This window comes from Mustela erminea, chromosome 1 (assembly GCF_009829155.1).
Source record: "Mustela erminea isolate mMusErm1 chromosome 1, mMusErm1.Pri, whole genome shotgun sequence".
NCBI classification, from domain to species: Eukaryota; Metazoa; Chordata; class Mammalia; order Carnivora; family Mustelidae; genus Mustela; species Mustela erminea.
In genome coordinates this window covers 144,292,227-144,309,655 of record NC_045614.1, presented here as the reverse complement: position 1 = coordinate 144,309,655, position 17,429 = coordinate 144,292,227, and the positions used below count along the sequence as shown (strand labels likewise).

General features: G+C 39.4%; 2 protein-coding genes across 8 annotated transcripts in view; one reads left to right on the top strand and one right to left on the bottom strand.

Annotated features, from left to right (window-relative positions):
• Window positions 1-1,253: 1,253 nt before the first annotated feature.
• SERP1 (stress associated endoplasmic reticulum protein 1) lies at window positions 1,254-5,085 on the bottom strand. The gene is made up of 3 exons (XM_032345578.1): window positions 4,876-5,085; window positions 4,490-4,565; window positions 1,254-3,242 (listed from the first exon to the last, which is right to left on the bottom strand). Exons 1-3 carry the CDS (start codon window positions 4,957-4,959, stop codon window positions 3,202-3,204), a joined length of 201 nt encoding a protein of 66 aa, XP_032201469.1. The 5' UTR covers window positions 4,960-5,085; the 3' UTR covers window positions 1,254-3,201.
• Window positions 5,086-5,540: 455 nt separating this feature from the next.
• Window positions 5,541-17,429, top strand: part of EIF2A (eukaryotic translation initiation factor 2A) — a 34,504-nt gene continuing 22,615 nt past the window's right edge. For 2 of the 7 annotated variants that reach the window (XM_032345571.1, XM_032345570.1), the window contains exons 1-2: window positions 5,552-5,659; window positions 16,348-16,417. In XM_032345571.1, coding sequence (XP_032201462.1) covers window positions 5,632-5,659; window positions 16,348-16,417 — 98 coding nt within the window. In that variant the 5' untranslated portion in view covers window positions 5,552-5,631. Of the gene's footprint in view, window positions 5,660-16,347; window positions 16,418-17,429 lie in introns of those variants that run through there. The other 5 variants (XM_032345576.1, XM_032345575.1, XM_032345577.1 and 2 more) reach the window with 3 other exon arrangements.

Below are 17,429 nucleotides of genomic sequence, written 5' to 3'. Positions count from 1 at the left end.
CAACAAGCTCTGAGAGAGTGGACACCATTTATCTGATTTTACTTTTCTTTTGAAACACTAACCACAAATATAGTCTTCATTTTACGGTCTTTTCCCCCCTACTACAGGACTGAAAGATACTGGAGTGCTGGGACTCTGTATTCACAGCTCTAACTCTGTATCTGGCACATAGCTCAATATTTACAGAATAAATGAATTTTTTTTTCCCCCTGTAAACTGGGGCAGTTGGACTAAACTACCCATGTCCTTTCTATCTTTAGGATTCTGTACTACAGATGATTTTACTTTGAATTAACTGAGTCCAGACGGCTGAACTTTCCCCTTCAGCTTGGCTTCGAGCCTTTACTGCTCATTATTGGTCTTTTCAAATTAGGAAATTTCTGTTCTAATCCAACCTGAAGCTAACACAGAACAAGCAGCTAGAGTGGGATGAAGTTTTGACAGGAAATGATTCTCTAAGGGAAGGGACAGAGAATTTGCTGTTGAACCCAACTCCTGCTTCTTCAAGTTCTGGTTTGCACCTCAAACAGTATGTTAAAAAACTAAAAAGGTATGTAAAGACAAATCAAACGTCAAAACAATTTCTAAGTGGAAAATTTGAGGCTCTAAATTTTTAGATACTCTAAAAGCAATAAAATTTTGTTGATGATGAACCTCCCAAGAACACAATCCAGATCTCCATGATATTCCTCTGTGCCAGCAAAACCCCAGTAATCTCAGTGAGAAGAGCAATGGCCCAGCTGTTGAATTCAGATACACACTTCTTTGATGTTAAGTCAAAGCCCATTACATCCTGTTACAATGAAAAGCTTTCCTTATTTTGGAAGCCCACTCAATTATTTTGAGTAACATTATATACAACCCAATGGATACAATGAAATCACTGACAACTCCTAGAAATGTTAAAGGTAAATGACAAAGAGTAATTGGATAATGTAGACAATCCCCCAATATTATCACACTGTGTTCAACACTGCATGACATAAAATTCAACTGGGAAAGGGAGACCGAAGGAACTATGATTTTTCCTCGAATGAGAATTAGCTAATGAGATGAGGATAAACCCTGGGAAAGGAAGTATTTAATTCACTGTGCTTTTTATGTATTTCTTGCTACTTATTCCCAGTTATAAACTTTTAATCTGTGTCTCTGGGTACTTACTTAACTCAAATACAACATAATCGTAGGCATTCTTTAAAATCATTTTCTACTAACTATAGAAAGTACACTCCAATAAGAAACCTGTAAAATCATTTCCTTTTAGAAGGCATCAAATATTCAGGGAACTTTATTTTTAAAGGACAAATCAAATAAGACATAGCTTTCATTGACCCAAACATGCATAATCCATCCTTAATATAAAATGTACTCAATTAGGAAATTACACATGAAATACAAAGGGAATGCAACTTTACATATGTAAAATGATTGCTAGCTATAGCAATTTAACAGTCAAATTAATAAAGACACGTACAATTAAAAAAAAAAAAAACACCCTAACATCTTAAAGCCAATTATCTATAGTAAACCAGGGGATATGGAATGGTTTCACTCAAAGCAAAGAATAAGGCACCTGCTATAACTTTAGAACAAAAACTTTAATTTTTAAAGTTATAATAAAATAGAATTAGTCAACCAAGACACTTGTTTCAAAGAGGGAAACAAGTCTAGGGTTGATTTCCTGGGTGAGAAAGGCAGGTTAATAATGCAGAAAAAACCCTGCCGATCCAAGGTCAGCTGACTCCTTCCCTGTTCTTGAGTAAAGTTCCTCAACATTCTTACCTGCTCCTCTCCCTCATTCTCCCCCTGTATTTAGGGGTATCAGAAGCTCTCTCTGAGGTTCACACTGTGCATGACTAGGTAGATTTCCCTTCTGTTCCTCTTAAGAGTTTATTTTAAAAGAGATATCCTGAGACAATTAACAAAGCAGATGAGCAGCTTTCTTTCCAATTCACTCATGCCTTTGTTTTTTTTAAATCAAGTTATGACTACATATTTAAATTAGCCTAAACTTTAAATTTTCTGGTACCAGAAAACCCAAAACCTGCCTTCTCACCCTTACCATTAGTAAAAAGAAACTTTGATCATAACCTATAGAATTACAAAACAAAGGGAAGACTAAACACTGATCCTTATCAGTAAATCCATTTAATTCCAGATGGCACTTTAGTCTGATGTATCTAGTACCCTAACAAAATTTTAATCATAGATCTAGAAAATTATTTCCAAACTAAGTTTTTAGTTGATGTGCCTTTTTTGGTATTAAAAGTGCTATTCATGTGCTAAGATGTTTTATGGCACATTGGACTCATCAGTACGTCCCGATGAGACACCCAGTTTTAGTAGTATTTTTCCCTAAAATGTTGTCTAGCATAGTAGACCCCTTTGATATATTAAAATAATTTTGGTGAATTTAATGGTGACATACTTTCCCGACTTTACTCCACCACGGTAGCTTTTGGTGAAAATCAATTGACTAATTAAGTTACAAAATGCTCAATCAAGTTGTTTTCTTATGGCATTTCAGGTCAGTATAATTACTCATGCAAAATCCAAGGTAGTGTAACAGAAATAATATTGTTAAAATAGATGTTGTAGCTATAAGCATCTCCTTTTATATTAAGCATTTAGAAGCTTTTAAAAAATTTAGGTGCTAAAGGTTATGGGAAACTAGGCTAACTGTGTAGTTGTTCCATTACAAGCACTTTATTAGAGGACTGTTACATGACCCTATATGGGAGTGTGCTTTCAATTCAAGATACAGTAATAAAGTGCCTAGCTATATAAAAATTGTAACTCCAAATTTTAAATTAAGCTAATTGCATTTACACATTAGGGTTAACAAAATCTAGACCCTGTCTACATAAATTTAACCTAATTATCTATATTGGATACTGTTTTAATAACCACATTAAAAAAATTTACTCTTTACTGACTGAATAAGTAGGGTCCACTACTGTAGCTTAACAATCAAATTTTATTGCTTTATTCATGTGGTGCTTTTGCAAGGCACTGTGGTATGGACTAGAAAACTTGGAATGACCTGTGAAGAAACCTTGGAATGACAAATGAAGGATGATATGAAAAGTCATTCTGAGGCAGGATGCTTTACTGAATTGTTTTTAACCAGGGTATCAAACATCAGGAATGAGTTCAAGTTAAAATTCACAGGAGAATGGAAACATCTTAAGGTCAGTCACTTCACATGCCCATCCTGATACTTTGAATAATCTGGAAAATTGCTGTAAAGAGAAAGAGCAAATGTTTTAGTAAGCATGCTTTGAATAAAATAGGTCTGGCACGATAAATACTTATTAAGGTAGCTCACAAGAACCCAAGAGCACCTTTTCAATTACTTGTAAATGCTATGCAACTTCACTGAAATAAAAAAAATAAAGACAAGCCTATTCTAAACAACTGAATGTCAAATTATATTTTAAAATTTCAGCCTCTCTGAATTTTATGTCTTAATGTCCAAGAGATTTTGCAATACGCAACCATTTCAGAAAGAACTTCAAGCACCAAAGCAAACATGTTTTCTAGCATAGAATTATTCTGATTTATCCCCAAAATATTAAGTGTCCTTCTAAGGCCTGGCCTGTAATATAATCATGTTTCCTCATTCTCACAAAGCTGAAATTTGATAATCCTTAGGTTATGTAAATTGCTTGGCTCTTAGCCATTTATCAAGAAAGCTTCTAACTATTAAGTTTAGGAAGGAGGCAAAGTGAAATGTTTAAGAGAAACCTCAGTAACTTTAGAATATCAGAATGTAAAAAACAAAAATGTGTACTTCAATATCAACAACTTAATATGCAACAATTTGCATTTTAATAAATGAAGATAAATGAAGAGAGGAAAAGATATTCTGTAATTTGTAGAGACAAGAATCTATTACTTTAACAGCAGGTTAACCTGATAATTTATTTTTCCTACCATATGTCAAACGTTTCTTTAATCTAAAAACATTTATTTCATATATTAAGTTGCCAGTCAGATCCGTTTTCTTTATACAGAATCAATTCTTTTCAAGAGCTTTCTTTACTTTATAAAAGATACCCAATTCTGACATTAAGACATTAGACTCTGGGACACATTAAACTAAGTTCAACGTCCATAACATACGTCATGTTCCTAAGCTTTTTTGCAAATGTATCGATAATGAGACTGCGAAACATTCTGAATTCTCATTCCGTGAGGCTTTTTTGTTTTGGTCTAAATTTCTTCCAACTTGATCATTACTAACTAAGGACCTGCCCTCTTTTTCTGATCTCCTGTGAGCACAAATCAACCTGTGAGAAGTTTCTGGAGCACCACCCTCTGTGCATATGTGGGACAAGTAATTCGGTTCAGATGAAGGGAGACTTATGTGGGGCTCCTGGCAGGTAAATTGAGAACTACGCTGCCAGGAGTCACTACTTATGGATCACCACGTCATCCCAAACCGTACCTCCAAAGCCCTACCCAATGGTAGCCCCCAAACACTTACCAGAACCACAAACAACAAAAATGAAGAGAGCCAATAACCAGGGTCCTACAGACGCCTTCTCTTCGGGAGCATTTCTCTGTAAAAATGAAGATTCCCTTTTCAAATGCAAAACCCCGCTCCAACCCCGGGCTCCTGCAGCCTACACCTCGGTCCAGGTGGCCGGGTCCTCTCAATTCACAGGTTTCCCCTGCGTTCCCGAACCACCAAGCTCCGGCACCCACTTTCCCGAACCTCCCCCACCGCGCCCCAGCCTGCCCCCGCCAACTTGGAGTCCAGCTCGCGGCCCCGGTCCCCTAGCCTCGGGTCTCGGGGAGAACTCGACGCGGCCCTACGACCCGGGCCTGAGCCTGGGCTGGCGGATCGAGGGGCGCCTGCCCGTTCCTTACCGAGGTCTTGGCTACGTTGCCGCGCTGGGTGATGTTCTTGCTGTGCTTCTCGTTGGCCATACGGATTCGCTGCTTGGCGACCATCTTCGCGGCCCCACCACCTGCCCCCGGCACCCCCTGGACGCGCACGCTCGCCTCCCCTTGGGCCGCCGCGACGCTCTGCTCCCGGTGCCTGCGCCGCCGGAGCTAGGAGGCTCTCAGGCGGGGCACTAGCTCCGGCCGCTGGGCCTGGGCTAAGAGAGCACGAGTGCCGAGCGCTAGCGGGGCGCGGGCCGCCGACTGACTGACGACGCCGGACTGGCCGGCCGAAGGCGTGCGCGCGAGACGACGGCGGGCCGCCGGGATATTCTTGCGCCGCCGCTCTGGCCGCCGCCGGGAGCGTGGAGTGAAAGAGGAAGGAAATGCAACGCAACAACCGGGCAGTGCCGTCCGTAACCTCGAACTACTTCGGGTTCGGCTGCCAACGTCAGCACTGAAGGGGCTCCGCCCCGCGGAAGCGCGGGCTCCGCCTGCTGAAACAGAAAAGGGAGGACGAAGCCTAGCCTCCCGACGCTCTTAAAAGTGTTGCCCCGGAGCTGCGCGTGCGCTTTCGGGCTCCTTTCCGCTACTCTCTCCAACCGGAAGTGAATTGGCCCCGAGGCTTGTGATACCGGAAACAACTCTGCGCGGTTTCCACGCTTGAAGAGACGTGTTGGGGCCGGGTTTGGCCCTCGTGAACTCTGACCCAAGCGGGTGGATTTCTCTTTCCGGGACAAGATGGCGCCGTCCACGCCGCTTCTGACAGGTGAGTCCTGAACAAGCGAGGGACTGTTTTTCAGAGCACGTTATTTTTGTGTCTTTGCTCTTGGGGATAACCCGAGAAGCATTGGTGTCTGATGCACTTTTCCTTGTGGGTTGTGGAAGATCTCGAAGGCCTTTTGGGTTTCTTGGTGTAGCGTGGCAATCGGAAGTGAGGCCCCCGCCTCTGGGCCCCAGCATTCCCCACCCGTTTGGCCCATCCATCATTCCTCCCTGTCGCTTCAAGTTTCACTGGAATTGGGGAAGGAAGATAAGATCAGAAAGTGCTGGTTGAATTTGTTACCCCGGGTCTGCAGCACTGATTTTATACGAACCCTCATCTGGTGACAGACCTTGTTGACAGTGAGAAATCATTCATCCCTTTAATAAGGAACAAACAAAAACAAATGATTAAGTCCCTAGAATGAGCACACATATTAAATACATCTGAACTTAAGGGAGACTTATGTGGGGCTCCCGGCCGGTAAATTGAGAACTATGCTGGTAGGAGTCACTATTTACGGGTGACCAAATTCTGTGCTCCTTGCTTTAATTAGATTAGAATAGAGAATAGAATAGAGAGAGTAGAACTGTATTAGTGTAGATTTAAAGTGATGAAAGTGTGCTCTGGGATTGTAGCAGTGAGTATTATAGAAATGATCTGGTAACGTTTGATGTTGAAATGGTTATGAGCATTTTCGAATTTGAACATGAGAGGATTCCTGAGATTTTGAAGTGGAGTTAGAGTTTATAATTTTGGAAAAGATAATTAACTTAGTCTTGGACTGTGTCCGAGAAGACTGGACTACAGTAACGATTGGGATTCTCATATGACTCTCAAATAAAGAGAAGGGTGTTGGGAAAGAAAAGAACAGAGGCTTTCTAAAAGTCGTGGACAGCTTATGTAGAAGGGAGAAAGTCATTTTAACAGAAAGGTTGTCTACTTTTTTTTTTTTTTAAGATTTTATTTATTTATTTATTTGACAGAGATCACAAGTAGGCAGAGAGGCGGGCAGAGAGAGAAGGGGAAAGCAGGCTTTCTGCTGAGCAGAGAGCCTGATGCAGGGCTCAATCCCAGGACCCTGAGATCATGACCTGAGCTGAAGGCAGAAGCTTAACCCACTGAGCCACCCAGGCGCCCCAAGGTTGTCCACTTTTGAGGAAGGGGATTATGTCCCCTTGTGACTTGAAAGGAACCTTTAAAAACTTGACCTTTTTCCCATTCTTCATTTTAAGATCTTTATTATTAAGCACCACGTCCACTCATATCAGTCTGGTTACCGCAGTTCCTTCATCAGATATTTATGAAATGTTGACTATAATTTATTAGATGATTATGCCAGGCAGATACTGTTTTAAAAGGCATAATTACATAATTAAATGAATTTTTTCCTCTGGCTTCATAAAGATAACTTGTATGTTCACATTTTTGGAATACTAAATGCTTATTTGAACTCTAATAGAAAAATAGTACATTAAAATGATCTATAAATTTTTCTCCTTTAAAAATCCTTACAGGGTCTTCTTGATGCTTACAGGGTAAATTCCAGTTTAGCATAGAATGTGGAACCCTTCATAATCCTTGAAAAGCTCTTTACATCTGGCTTGTGCTCCATCAGTATTGAACTGCTTATAAAAAACGGCTTATAAAACCCTTGAGAAATAACTTCTTCAGTCTAGGATTATCCTGTTCCTCTTGATTTGACTTACTTTTCATCTTTAAAACACATTTCAAACATCATTGCCTTTTGAAGTTTTTTTCCACTCTTCCCAGATGATCAGTCAGTCCTAGGCTATTTTTGTACTTCATATATACTTGAATTTTTTTTTTCCACATAGGTTAATTATCTGGTTGTTTAGATGCTTTTCTGCCCTGCTAGACTGTGAACTCCTTGGTAGTGGGGGCAGAGTTTTACTCCTCCCTGACTTCTCAGTACCAGGTACAGTGCATGGTAAACAATAGACACTCTAAATGTTTAATGGAGGAATAAGTTAATGAAGGATCATCACTTCATTTACAGTCAAATTAACTAAGAATGACAATTTCCTTATAATGCTTAAAATCAAGGACTTTGTAAGAGCTTAAAGGTCAACTAGTCTTTCTGTTTCTCATATTCTCATATTCATGGAGGCCCAGAGAGATTGTTATTCCAAGTTGGCAGAATCAGGATTATATTTAGTCATTCAATTCCATGGTCCATTTTTCTTTTACTTAAACACACATATTAATTTTGTAAACATTGTTAGCATAGATATTTCAGCCAATAATAGATTCTTTTACTTCTAACATCTTTTTTTAAACTTAGACTCATGGAATTTTAGAGTTTAAAATAATTTGGACATTGTTAAGTAAATTTTGGTACATATAACTTTTAATTGGAAATGATAAAAAGCCAAAGCACACCTGTGTGGCTCAATCCATTGGGCATCCGACTGCATTAATCCATGAGATTAAGCCTCTCTTGAGTTGGGCTCTAAGCTCTGTGGGTGATCTGCTTGCAATTTTTTCTATTTCTCTCTCCCTCTGCCCCTCCTCCTGCTTGCATGTGTGCACTCTAAATAAATAAATAAATGTTTAAAACAAAATTCATTCTCAGGCTAATGCTCTCCATGTTTACATTCAACCAGCTCAGCAGCCCCAAAGGAAAGCATGTTTTTTGCCAATCTCAATGCTGTCTGTTAGGCTTGACTTGGCCTGGATCTTGCTTATCTTTGAATCATTCAGTTGTTAATCGAATCACCAGGACCAAATTATATTCTCACGCTTGGACAGTTTTCCCTGGAAAATTAGAGTCTTCTAGAAGGTGGATTCTGGATGCCAGGCATGTAAAACAGTGATCCTTATGTGAAACCCATATTTCTAATCAGCTTACCTGGTTGAGGCCACTGAGTTAATTTATTCAAAATGAAGTCATTGGGGCGCCTGCGAAGCTCAGTGGGTTAAAGCCTCTGCCTTCGGCTCGGGCCATGATCCCGGGGTCCTGGGATCGAGCCCCACATCGGGCTCTCTGCTCAGCAGGGAGTCTGCTTCCCTTCCTCTCTCTCTGCCTACCTCTCTGCCTACTTATGATTTCTGTCTGGCAAATAAATAAATTAAATTTAAAAAACAAAAACAGAAAAAACCAAAATGAAGTCATTGTCCTACATTGATGGTACTGCAGTAGATACAAGGATTGGAAAAAGTATCCCATTATAATGATCACCGTATCCCTGGCATAGAACCCTTGTTCGTTGAAACCTAGTAGTTTTCTCATATTAATTGAGGCCTAGAGCAATAAATGGTACATGAGTATCCAGAAAGGCTACTAATTTTTAAAAAGATTATTTAAATACAATATTTAATATTGTTGATTTTAAACAGTTTTTCTGTGTGAAACTCTGGCATGTATTTGTTGCTTTACTGAAAAGAGCTGTTCACGTTCTAGGTTTTTCTTTCTAATAGAGCATGTTTCCAGATCCCCTTTGATTTGCAGGGGAAGATCATTAAAAACAGATCATAGCAACTCTCAGTACACTATATTAAACTATCTCTACAGTCTATTCAATGTTTTGCATTCAGTCATTTCTAATCAAAATGAATTCCTCGGGGTGCCTGGGTGGCTCAGTGGGTTAAGCCTCTTTCTTCGGCTCAGGGCATGATCTCAGGGTCCTGGGATCGAGTCCAGGGTCAGGCTCTCTGCTCGGCGGGGAGCCTGTTTCTCCTCGCTCTCTGCCTACTTGTGATCTCTCTCTGTCAAATAAATAAATAAAAATCTTTAAAAAATAAAAAATAAGAATAAATAAAATGAATTCCTCATTAAAAGTAATGTAGAAAAATTGTTTTCATTACTGAAAAGAACTTTATATTCATATTTATATTTTTGCTTTTGTTAACTTGTAATACAATTTATGTTCTGTTATGAATATGATTTTGTGTCTTCTAATACACTGCATATCCATTTATTCTTGTATAAGTTACTAAAACTGATTAAATCCAGTAAAGTATCTTAGTGGTTCCCAAATGTCTTACAGCACTTTATGTTATTTTATTTAAGCATTTTAGTTATGCTTCTGTGTAGGGAGGTGTGAAATAAAATATTTGCTTTAATAGTGATTGTAGGGGCGCCTGGGTGGTTCAGTGGGTTAAAGCCTCTGCCTTTGGCTCAGGTCATGATCTCGGGGTCCTGGGATCGAGCCCCGCATCGGGCTCTCTGCTTGGCAGGGAGCCTGCTTCCCTCCTCTCTCTCTGCCTGCCTCTCTGCCTACTTGTGATCTCTGTCTGTCAAATAAATAAAATCTTTAAAAAAAAAAAAAAGAAAAGAAAAAAAATAGTGATTGTATGTATGAGCAAGACTGTAGTGACCCAATATGATTTTTATGATGAATTCAGTTGATAATTAATCCCCCTAAAATAGACATATCTGTTATAAGAATATAACCACTAGTATCACCAGTTTTTTAAAGTAGCTCTGGTTTGTACTTTTGTCTCATGGACTTTATCTTAGTACAAAAATCTTGATCTATTCAATTTTTAATTTTATTTATTATTTTCTTTTTTTTTTTTTAAGAGTTTATTTGTTTATTTGACAGAGATCACAAGTAGGCAGAGAGGCAGGCAGAGAGAGGTGGGGGAAGCAGGCTCCCCACTGAGCAGAGAGCCCGACACTGGACTCCATCCTAGGACCCTGAGATCATGACCTGAGCTGAAGGCAGAGGCTTTAACCCACTGAGCCACCCAGGCGCCCCCAATTTTTTATTTTAATGAAACACTTTTATTTGGTATTCCCAAGCAAATCCATTCTTGAGAAATGTTGAGTAACTTTTTTCCAGGCGTATCTGGGTGGCTCATTTGGTTAAGCACCTGCCTTCCGCTCAGGTCGTGATTTCAAGGTCCTGTGATGAAGCCTCACCTTGGGCTCCCTGCTCAGCGGGCGGTCTCCTTTTCCCTTTCACTCTCCCTCTGTGTGTCTCTCAAACAAACAAAATCTTAAAAAAAAAAAAAAAAGAAGAAGAAGAAAAACTTTTTTCCAGACTTTTGATTGGCTTAATTTCTTGCCATATTTTGAAAAAGCATTATAAAAAATGGTGGTCTTTTACAAAGCCTTATATTTTGGTATAATTTAAGACTTATAAAAAGTCACAAAAACAATAAAGGGAGTTCCTAGTGTACCTTTCACCTAGCTTTCTCCAGTGATAATATATAACCATAGTACATTATTAAAACTAGGAAATTGGTGCTTGTACAGGAGTATTTACTAAACTATAATCCTTATTTGGATTTCACCAGTTTGTGTGTATATATGGTACTAAGAAATTTTATCACATATGTAGATTCATGTAACCACTACTGTCATAATATAGAACTGCTCCATCATTGCAAAGAAGATGCTACCCTGGGGATCCTGGATGTCTCATCCATTTGAGCATCCAACTCTTGATTTTGGCTTAGATGATGGTCTCAGGGTGGTGAGGTCAAGTCCCATGTCAGGCTCTGCCCTGGGTGTGGAGCCTACATAAGATTGTCTTTCTGCGCAACCCCTACTCCTTACCCCTCACTGTATGTGCTCTCTCTCTAAAAAAAGAAGAAAAAGATGCTACCCTTTTATAGTCATACTCTTCTTTCCACTCTAACCATGGGCAGCCACTGATCTATCCTCAGTGATTTTGTCATTCCAAGAATGTTATATAAATGGAATCAGAACATACAACTTTTTGGATTTTTGTTTTAAAACTCTTTATTTAGAATGTGAACATGTGCATGTTGAAAAGAAGTTGATCAATTTCACTCAAGATTTTGCTTCTCCAGAAGCATACTAAAACCAGGAACTGAAAACCACATGAGACTGAATGCTTCTTGAGTGACACTCAATAGTGACACTTTCTTACATGGACTTTTCTGTCCAGTGTTGCCTTTTAAGATTTTGAGTTAACAATCTGTATGAAAGAGGGTGGGTTAAGTAGTTTTTGTTTCTCACTGCTACTCTGTCTCAGTCCATTGAGGCTCCCGTAACAAAAATACCATAGAGTGGGTGGCTTAAACAACATTTATTTCCCATACTTCTATTAGTCTGGGAAAGTCTACTTCAAGGTACTGGAAGATTTGATTGTTTGGTGAGAATCTGTTTACTGATTCAAAGAGAGCCATTGTCTGCTGTGTCCTCATAGGGCTAGGAGGGGCGAGGGAGCTTCCGGGAATCTCTTTTATATAGGTGCTAATCCTATTCCTGGGGGCTCTGCTGTCGGAATCTAATCACCTCCCAGAGGCCTATCTCCAGATACCACCACATCGGGGATTAACTTTCAACATTTGAATGATGTGGGTGGTAAACAGTTTGTAGTAGATCCTTTGGAGTTTTCCACCTGTCTTAGTTTGGTATGAAGATATGAAATATACAAAATATGTGTTAATCATTTATATCAGCAGAAAGGCTTCTGGTCAGCTCTAGGCTATTAGTAGTTAAATATTTGGGGGAGTCAGGTTATTCACGCATTTTGAGTTACACCAGATCCAGCACTCCTAACCCCTCTGTTGTTCAGGGGTCAACTGCATAATGTACAAAAACTTTGAATTTCACCCCAACTATAACATTGTGGTTGCTGATAACAGAAAAATGAACAAATATGGAGGACCAAGTCACTAGTTCCAAGTTCATGAGAACACAAGAGGCTGAGATGAGATCGATAAAGCTTGTTTTTTCTGTTTTACCAGCCGCTTCAGGCATTATGTTCTCAGGGTCAGCAGTTAAAACAGAACATGGTTTGATTGCATCATCTTGTGGCACATTTTCTCATTACGCTGCAACTTCATTGGGACTTCACTGACCATATGCTGTTTTATTTTCCTAGGCCTATATGTAAATTCTGTAAGAGAGCCCTTAGTGTGTTAAACCACAATAGCAGCTTGTGGGAGGGACCTCATTAGGACGACAGTTGTATGTAGCCTAGTATTAAAGTGTAATCTGGAAACTAAACTCTCTAGTTTGGTAAATTCACTTTTTATTAAACCCTGAGATAAGTGTTAAAGCTGTTATTATAGTATTAAGAAAAGAATGGCCTGGGGCGCCTGGGTGGCTCAGTTGGTTAAAGAAAAGAACGGCCTCTTCTAAATGCTAATGAGTTGTACCTCGTTACAACAAATGATTCCGCGATGAGAAATAGCACTGTTTTGCCTGTTTAGTAAAAGAATTTTGATGCTACCCTTGATCTTAGCCAAAAAACTGCGAAGCAGTTGAGAATTTTGATGCTAGAGAATTATAGTTCATAGTTTTAAAATCTCAGTGTTTCATTCAAGGCATAGCAATAGACTGAGCTCCTTTGAAATTATTGCCTTGAATGCAGTTATGGATTCATTTTTTTAAATCCCTCATGCCTAGCACACAGAGCTGTGAAGGGACCAGATCATATAGAGCCTTGTCTTGTAAGCTGTGTAGTGTTACAAGTTTAGATCTTGATACACGCAGAACACTTCACTCGGCTTCACTCTATTCAAGGCCAAATGACCTGTAACAGTTTGACCATTCAGTCTAGTGCTTGCATGTGAGGTAACATGGTATGGACTTGTGTACTTGTAGATATCTAACAAGCAATTCATTGTTTAGTTGTGTGTTTATTTATCTTGGTCCCTCCACTAGAGTGGAAGCTCCATGAGGGCATAGTTTTTTTTGTCTTATTCATCAGTGGTTCTTTTCCTTAATAACTTCCTGGCTTTAAATTACTTACTTTGGGACTATAAGTTATATTACTTTCAATATCTGAAAATTGAACTGGTTAATTCTCAGGTAGAAAATCAGTGTAATGATGGGGCTCCTGGGTGGCTCAGTTGGTTACGTCTCTATCTTTGGATCAGGTCATGGTCCCAGGGTCCTGGGATCAAGCCCTGAATCATCAGGCTCCCTGCTCCATGGGGAGCTTGGTTCTCCCTCTCTTCTCCCCAGTGCTCTCTCTCGCCCTCTCTGTCTCTGTCAAATAAATAAATCTTTAAAGAAAAAAAAAAATGAAAATCAGTGTTATGAGAACTGTACCTTGAGAAGGAAAATGGAGCCAAGAGTGGCCCTGTTTACCAACTGTGCTGCTTTCTCACTAAAGGGAAGAGTGGAAGATTTGTGAACAGCTGGCAGAAAAAGAAGCAGATAGAATTACAACCATGAACCTTAGTATAAGTTTTTCTTCTATTCAGTGCTTAACTGTTGCTGCTAGCAAGAATTTTAGCTGACAAGATAGTAACTCATCACCAGGTTCTGCCAGTCTTATCTCTTAAGTATTGAACACACACTCACCATTTCCACTGTACCCCACCAGTCCAATATCCATACTCTCCTGTGGGACCACTGCAGAACTGTCTTGAATAGTCTTATCCAGTCTTTCTTCCAGTTTTATTCTCTATGCTGGACCAGATTGACCTTTTCAAAATGCAAAACTGGTTCTTGAAATTCACCTAGGGGCGCCTGGGTGGCTCAGTGGGTTAAGCCTCTGCCTTTGGCTTGGGTCATGATCTCAGGGTCCGGGGCTCGAGCCCCACATTGGGCTCTCTGCACAGCGGGGAGCCTGCTTCCCTCTCTCTCTCTGCCTGCCTCTCTGCCTACTTGTGATCTCTCTCTCTCTCTCTCTGTTGAATAAATAAATAAAATCTTTTAAAAATTTTTTTACCTAAAACCCTTTAGAAGTTTCCCACCTTAGGCCACAGACCAACGTTGCCTAACTTAGGCCACAAGAGATTGTGCTTGGTCTGAGCCCTGTTTTCTTCTCCAGCTCAGTTACTTCCATAAAGGACTTTAGTTACTTCTGATGCTCTATCATCTCTCTTTTTTTTTTTTAAAGATTTTATTTATTTATTTGACAGAGAGATACCACAGGCAGATGGAGAGGCAGGCAGAGAGAGAGAGAGAGGGAAGCAGGCTCCCTGCTGAGCAGAGAGCCCGATGCGGGACTCGATCCCAGGACCCTGAGATCATGACCCCAGCCGAAGGCAGCGGCGTAACCCACTGAGCCGCCCAGGCGCCCTCTCATCTCTTTTGCCATGGATTGTTTGCACTTGTTGCTGTTCTCTTTGCTTGTTAACTACTATCCATCCTCCAGAACTCAGCACACAAGTCCTGTACTCCATGACACTTTCCCTAACCTTCCATTTTTAGATCAAAACTCCCTGTTATTCACTGGATTAGCTCCATAAATCTTTACTTTATAGCACTAAGCACACTTACAGAATTCCATGTATTTGACTGATTATGTGATTAATGAGGTTAGGGACAAGGCTGATTTTTCCTCCCTGTTGTATCATCAGTACTCTACATAAGGTTTGGGAGGTAGTTTTTATTTTTGCTCAGGAAGCATTTTTCAAATGAACAAATCAATTTCTTTGATTCAGCTTTAGAAGCTTCTAAGTCAGCCATTTAAAAATACATAATTAATCTGCGACACCTGGGTGGTTCAGTCGTTAAGCGTCTGCCTTCAGCTCAAGCCATGATTCCAGGGTTCTGGGTCCCTGCATTGGGCTCCCTGCTCAGGGAAGAGCCTGCTTCTCCCTCTTCCTCTGCCTGCTGCTCCCTCTGCTTATGCTCACTGTCTCTCTCTGTCAAATAAGTAAATAATCTTTAAAAAAATAAATAAAAATATATAATTCTGTCGATGTTTTTGCTGAATCTTGAATTCTGTTCTGACTTTAGTTTTTAGGATTTTACCATTATTGGAAACATAGTAAATGTGTTTCATCCCACTTTTTCTCTTAGTTTGAGAAATTGTAAATATATTAATAATACCTTACTTTTTAAAGGACTTTGAATATATTCTGTATCTTTATGGTTTTGTTTTTGTTTTGTTTTTAAATAACGCACACAGCTACCCTGCTTTCTCTTCTATATCCTCTTCTTCCAGGTTGCAGACTGCCAACTTTTTATTATATCCTTACATCGCAGAAAGAGAGCTAGCTAGCTCTCTGGAGCTCTTCTTAGAAGGCCACTAATCTGATTTATGAGGTCTCTACCCTCATGAATCGGATTACTTCCAAAAGGCCCCAGTTCCAAATACTATCACATTGGGATAAGTGTTTCAACATGAGAATTTGTGGGGGGACATAAACATTCATTCAATTGCAGTACCTATTGATTTCCCAGCAGTTGCAGGATTTCATGCAATAGGGTTAAGAAAAATGTACCTATTTATTTATTTATTGAAAAAGGTACCATTGGGTGCCTGGGGGGCTCATTGGGTTAAGCCGCTGCCTTTGGCTCAGGTCATGATCTCGGGGTCTTGGGATCGAGTCCCGCATCAGGCTCTCTGCTCAACAGGGAGCCTGCTTCCTTCTTTTTCTCTCTGCCTGCCTCTCTGTCTGCTTGTGATCTCTGTCTGTCAAATAAACAAATAAAATCTTTAAAGAAAAGAAAAAGGTACCCTTTTAATGCTAACATTCTATAGTTCTAGGAAATGTTTAATAATTTCATTGATACTTTGTTAGCTTTTTTTTTTTAAGATTTTATTTAAGAGAGTGAGAGAGCACATGAGCAGGGTTTAGGGGAAAGGGAGGGAGAAGTAGGCTCTCCACTGAGCAGCGAGCCTAACTCAGACTCTATCCCAGGACCCCAGTACCTGAACTGAAGGCAGATGCTTCAGTTGACTGAGCCACCCAGGTGCCCCTGAAAGCTTTTTGTTTTTTAAAATATTTGTGATTACTGAGTATTTATTAACAAACTGATGATGGTTTTTTCCATTTTGTTTCTTTAGTCCGAGGATCAGAAGGACTGTACATGTTAAATGGACCACCACATTTTACAGAAAGCACTGTGTTTCCAAGGTATGGTTTATATTGTTGACTAAGGTTATGGGGAACTATATGATACATGCTAAATTATTTTTTTGCTGTTTCATTCTGAACAAGAAAGAAAGAACAGATAGGCTGGTTTCTTGGGGTGTGTTATGTAATATCAACAGAAGATGGAAAGAATGCATAATCTTTATCGAGAAAAATTATCAATCTTTAGATGTGAAAATAATAATTCAGCATGTTTAAAAGAAAAAGTGTAGACATTAGTATATTTGAGTTCAAGCCTTTAGTTTCGAAGAATCTTATCTTGGGGGATGAAGAAAAACTTGCAAATGTGATGACCAAACCCCTGGCTATAGTCTTCATGAAGTCAGAGAATGGAAAAGGTATAGGAAAGGAAGGAAATAGAAAATACATATATATATAACTAGGTAGATACAGATATATTTTTTCCTAGAAAAAAACAATGAATGGGTAATAAACAGAAAATTATAATGAAAATACTAAGTTTAAGTTGGTGGCATAACCATATGATGACATGCAAAATTCTGAAATGCATTCAGTTGTTTTCTTGGTAACAGAAAATTGATACGCCATTTTAAATCCATTGTATGATATAAATAAATAAATATATAACATATTAAAAATCATTAGAAACCAAGTTTTTTTTTTCAGCATGGGAATGAGAGGATAGACTTGCATATATCAATATGGACTCGTGATTTTTTTCTTTCCATTGCTCAAAGTGTCCCATCTTAAGGTTAGTGTGACCCCCCCCCAAAGTTGATTCCTGTGACCTTAGTCGAGATTGTAGATGAGTGGCTCTCAAATTTGGCTGCACACTAGAATGGCATGGGGAGCTTTTAAAAACCTGTATATCCAAGGACTGGGTAATAAATGAAATAAGTTGCAGCACAGGTGGAAGATGGAGGACTTCTTGTTCATAGTTGTTTATGTGAGAAGAGGACAAAAAATAATGTTTCAGTAACCACAAACTGAGATAAGCTACCATTATTATGTGATTACAGATACCATCTTCAGA

Coding starts and splice junctions, on each gene's coding strand:
- SERP1 (XM_032345578.1), bottom strand. CDS start 4,959: ATGGTCGCCAAGCAGCGAATCCGTATGGCCAACGAGAAGCACAGCAAG. Junction 4,566..4,875: donor GCAACGTAGCCAAGACCTCG/GTAAGGAACGGG, acceptor TCATTTTTACAG/AGAAATGCTCCCGAAGAGAA. Junction 3,243..4,489: donor TTTTGTTGTTTGTGGTTCTG/GTAAGTGTTTGG, acceptor TTCTCTTTACAG/CAATTTTCCAGATTATTCAA.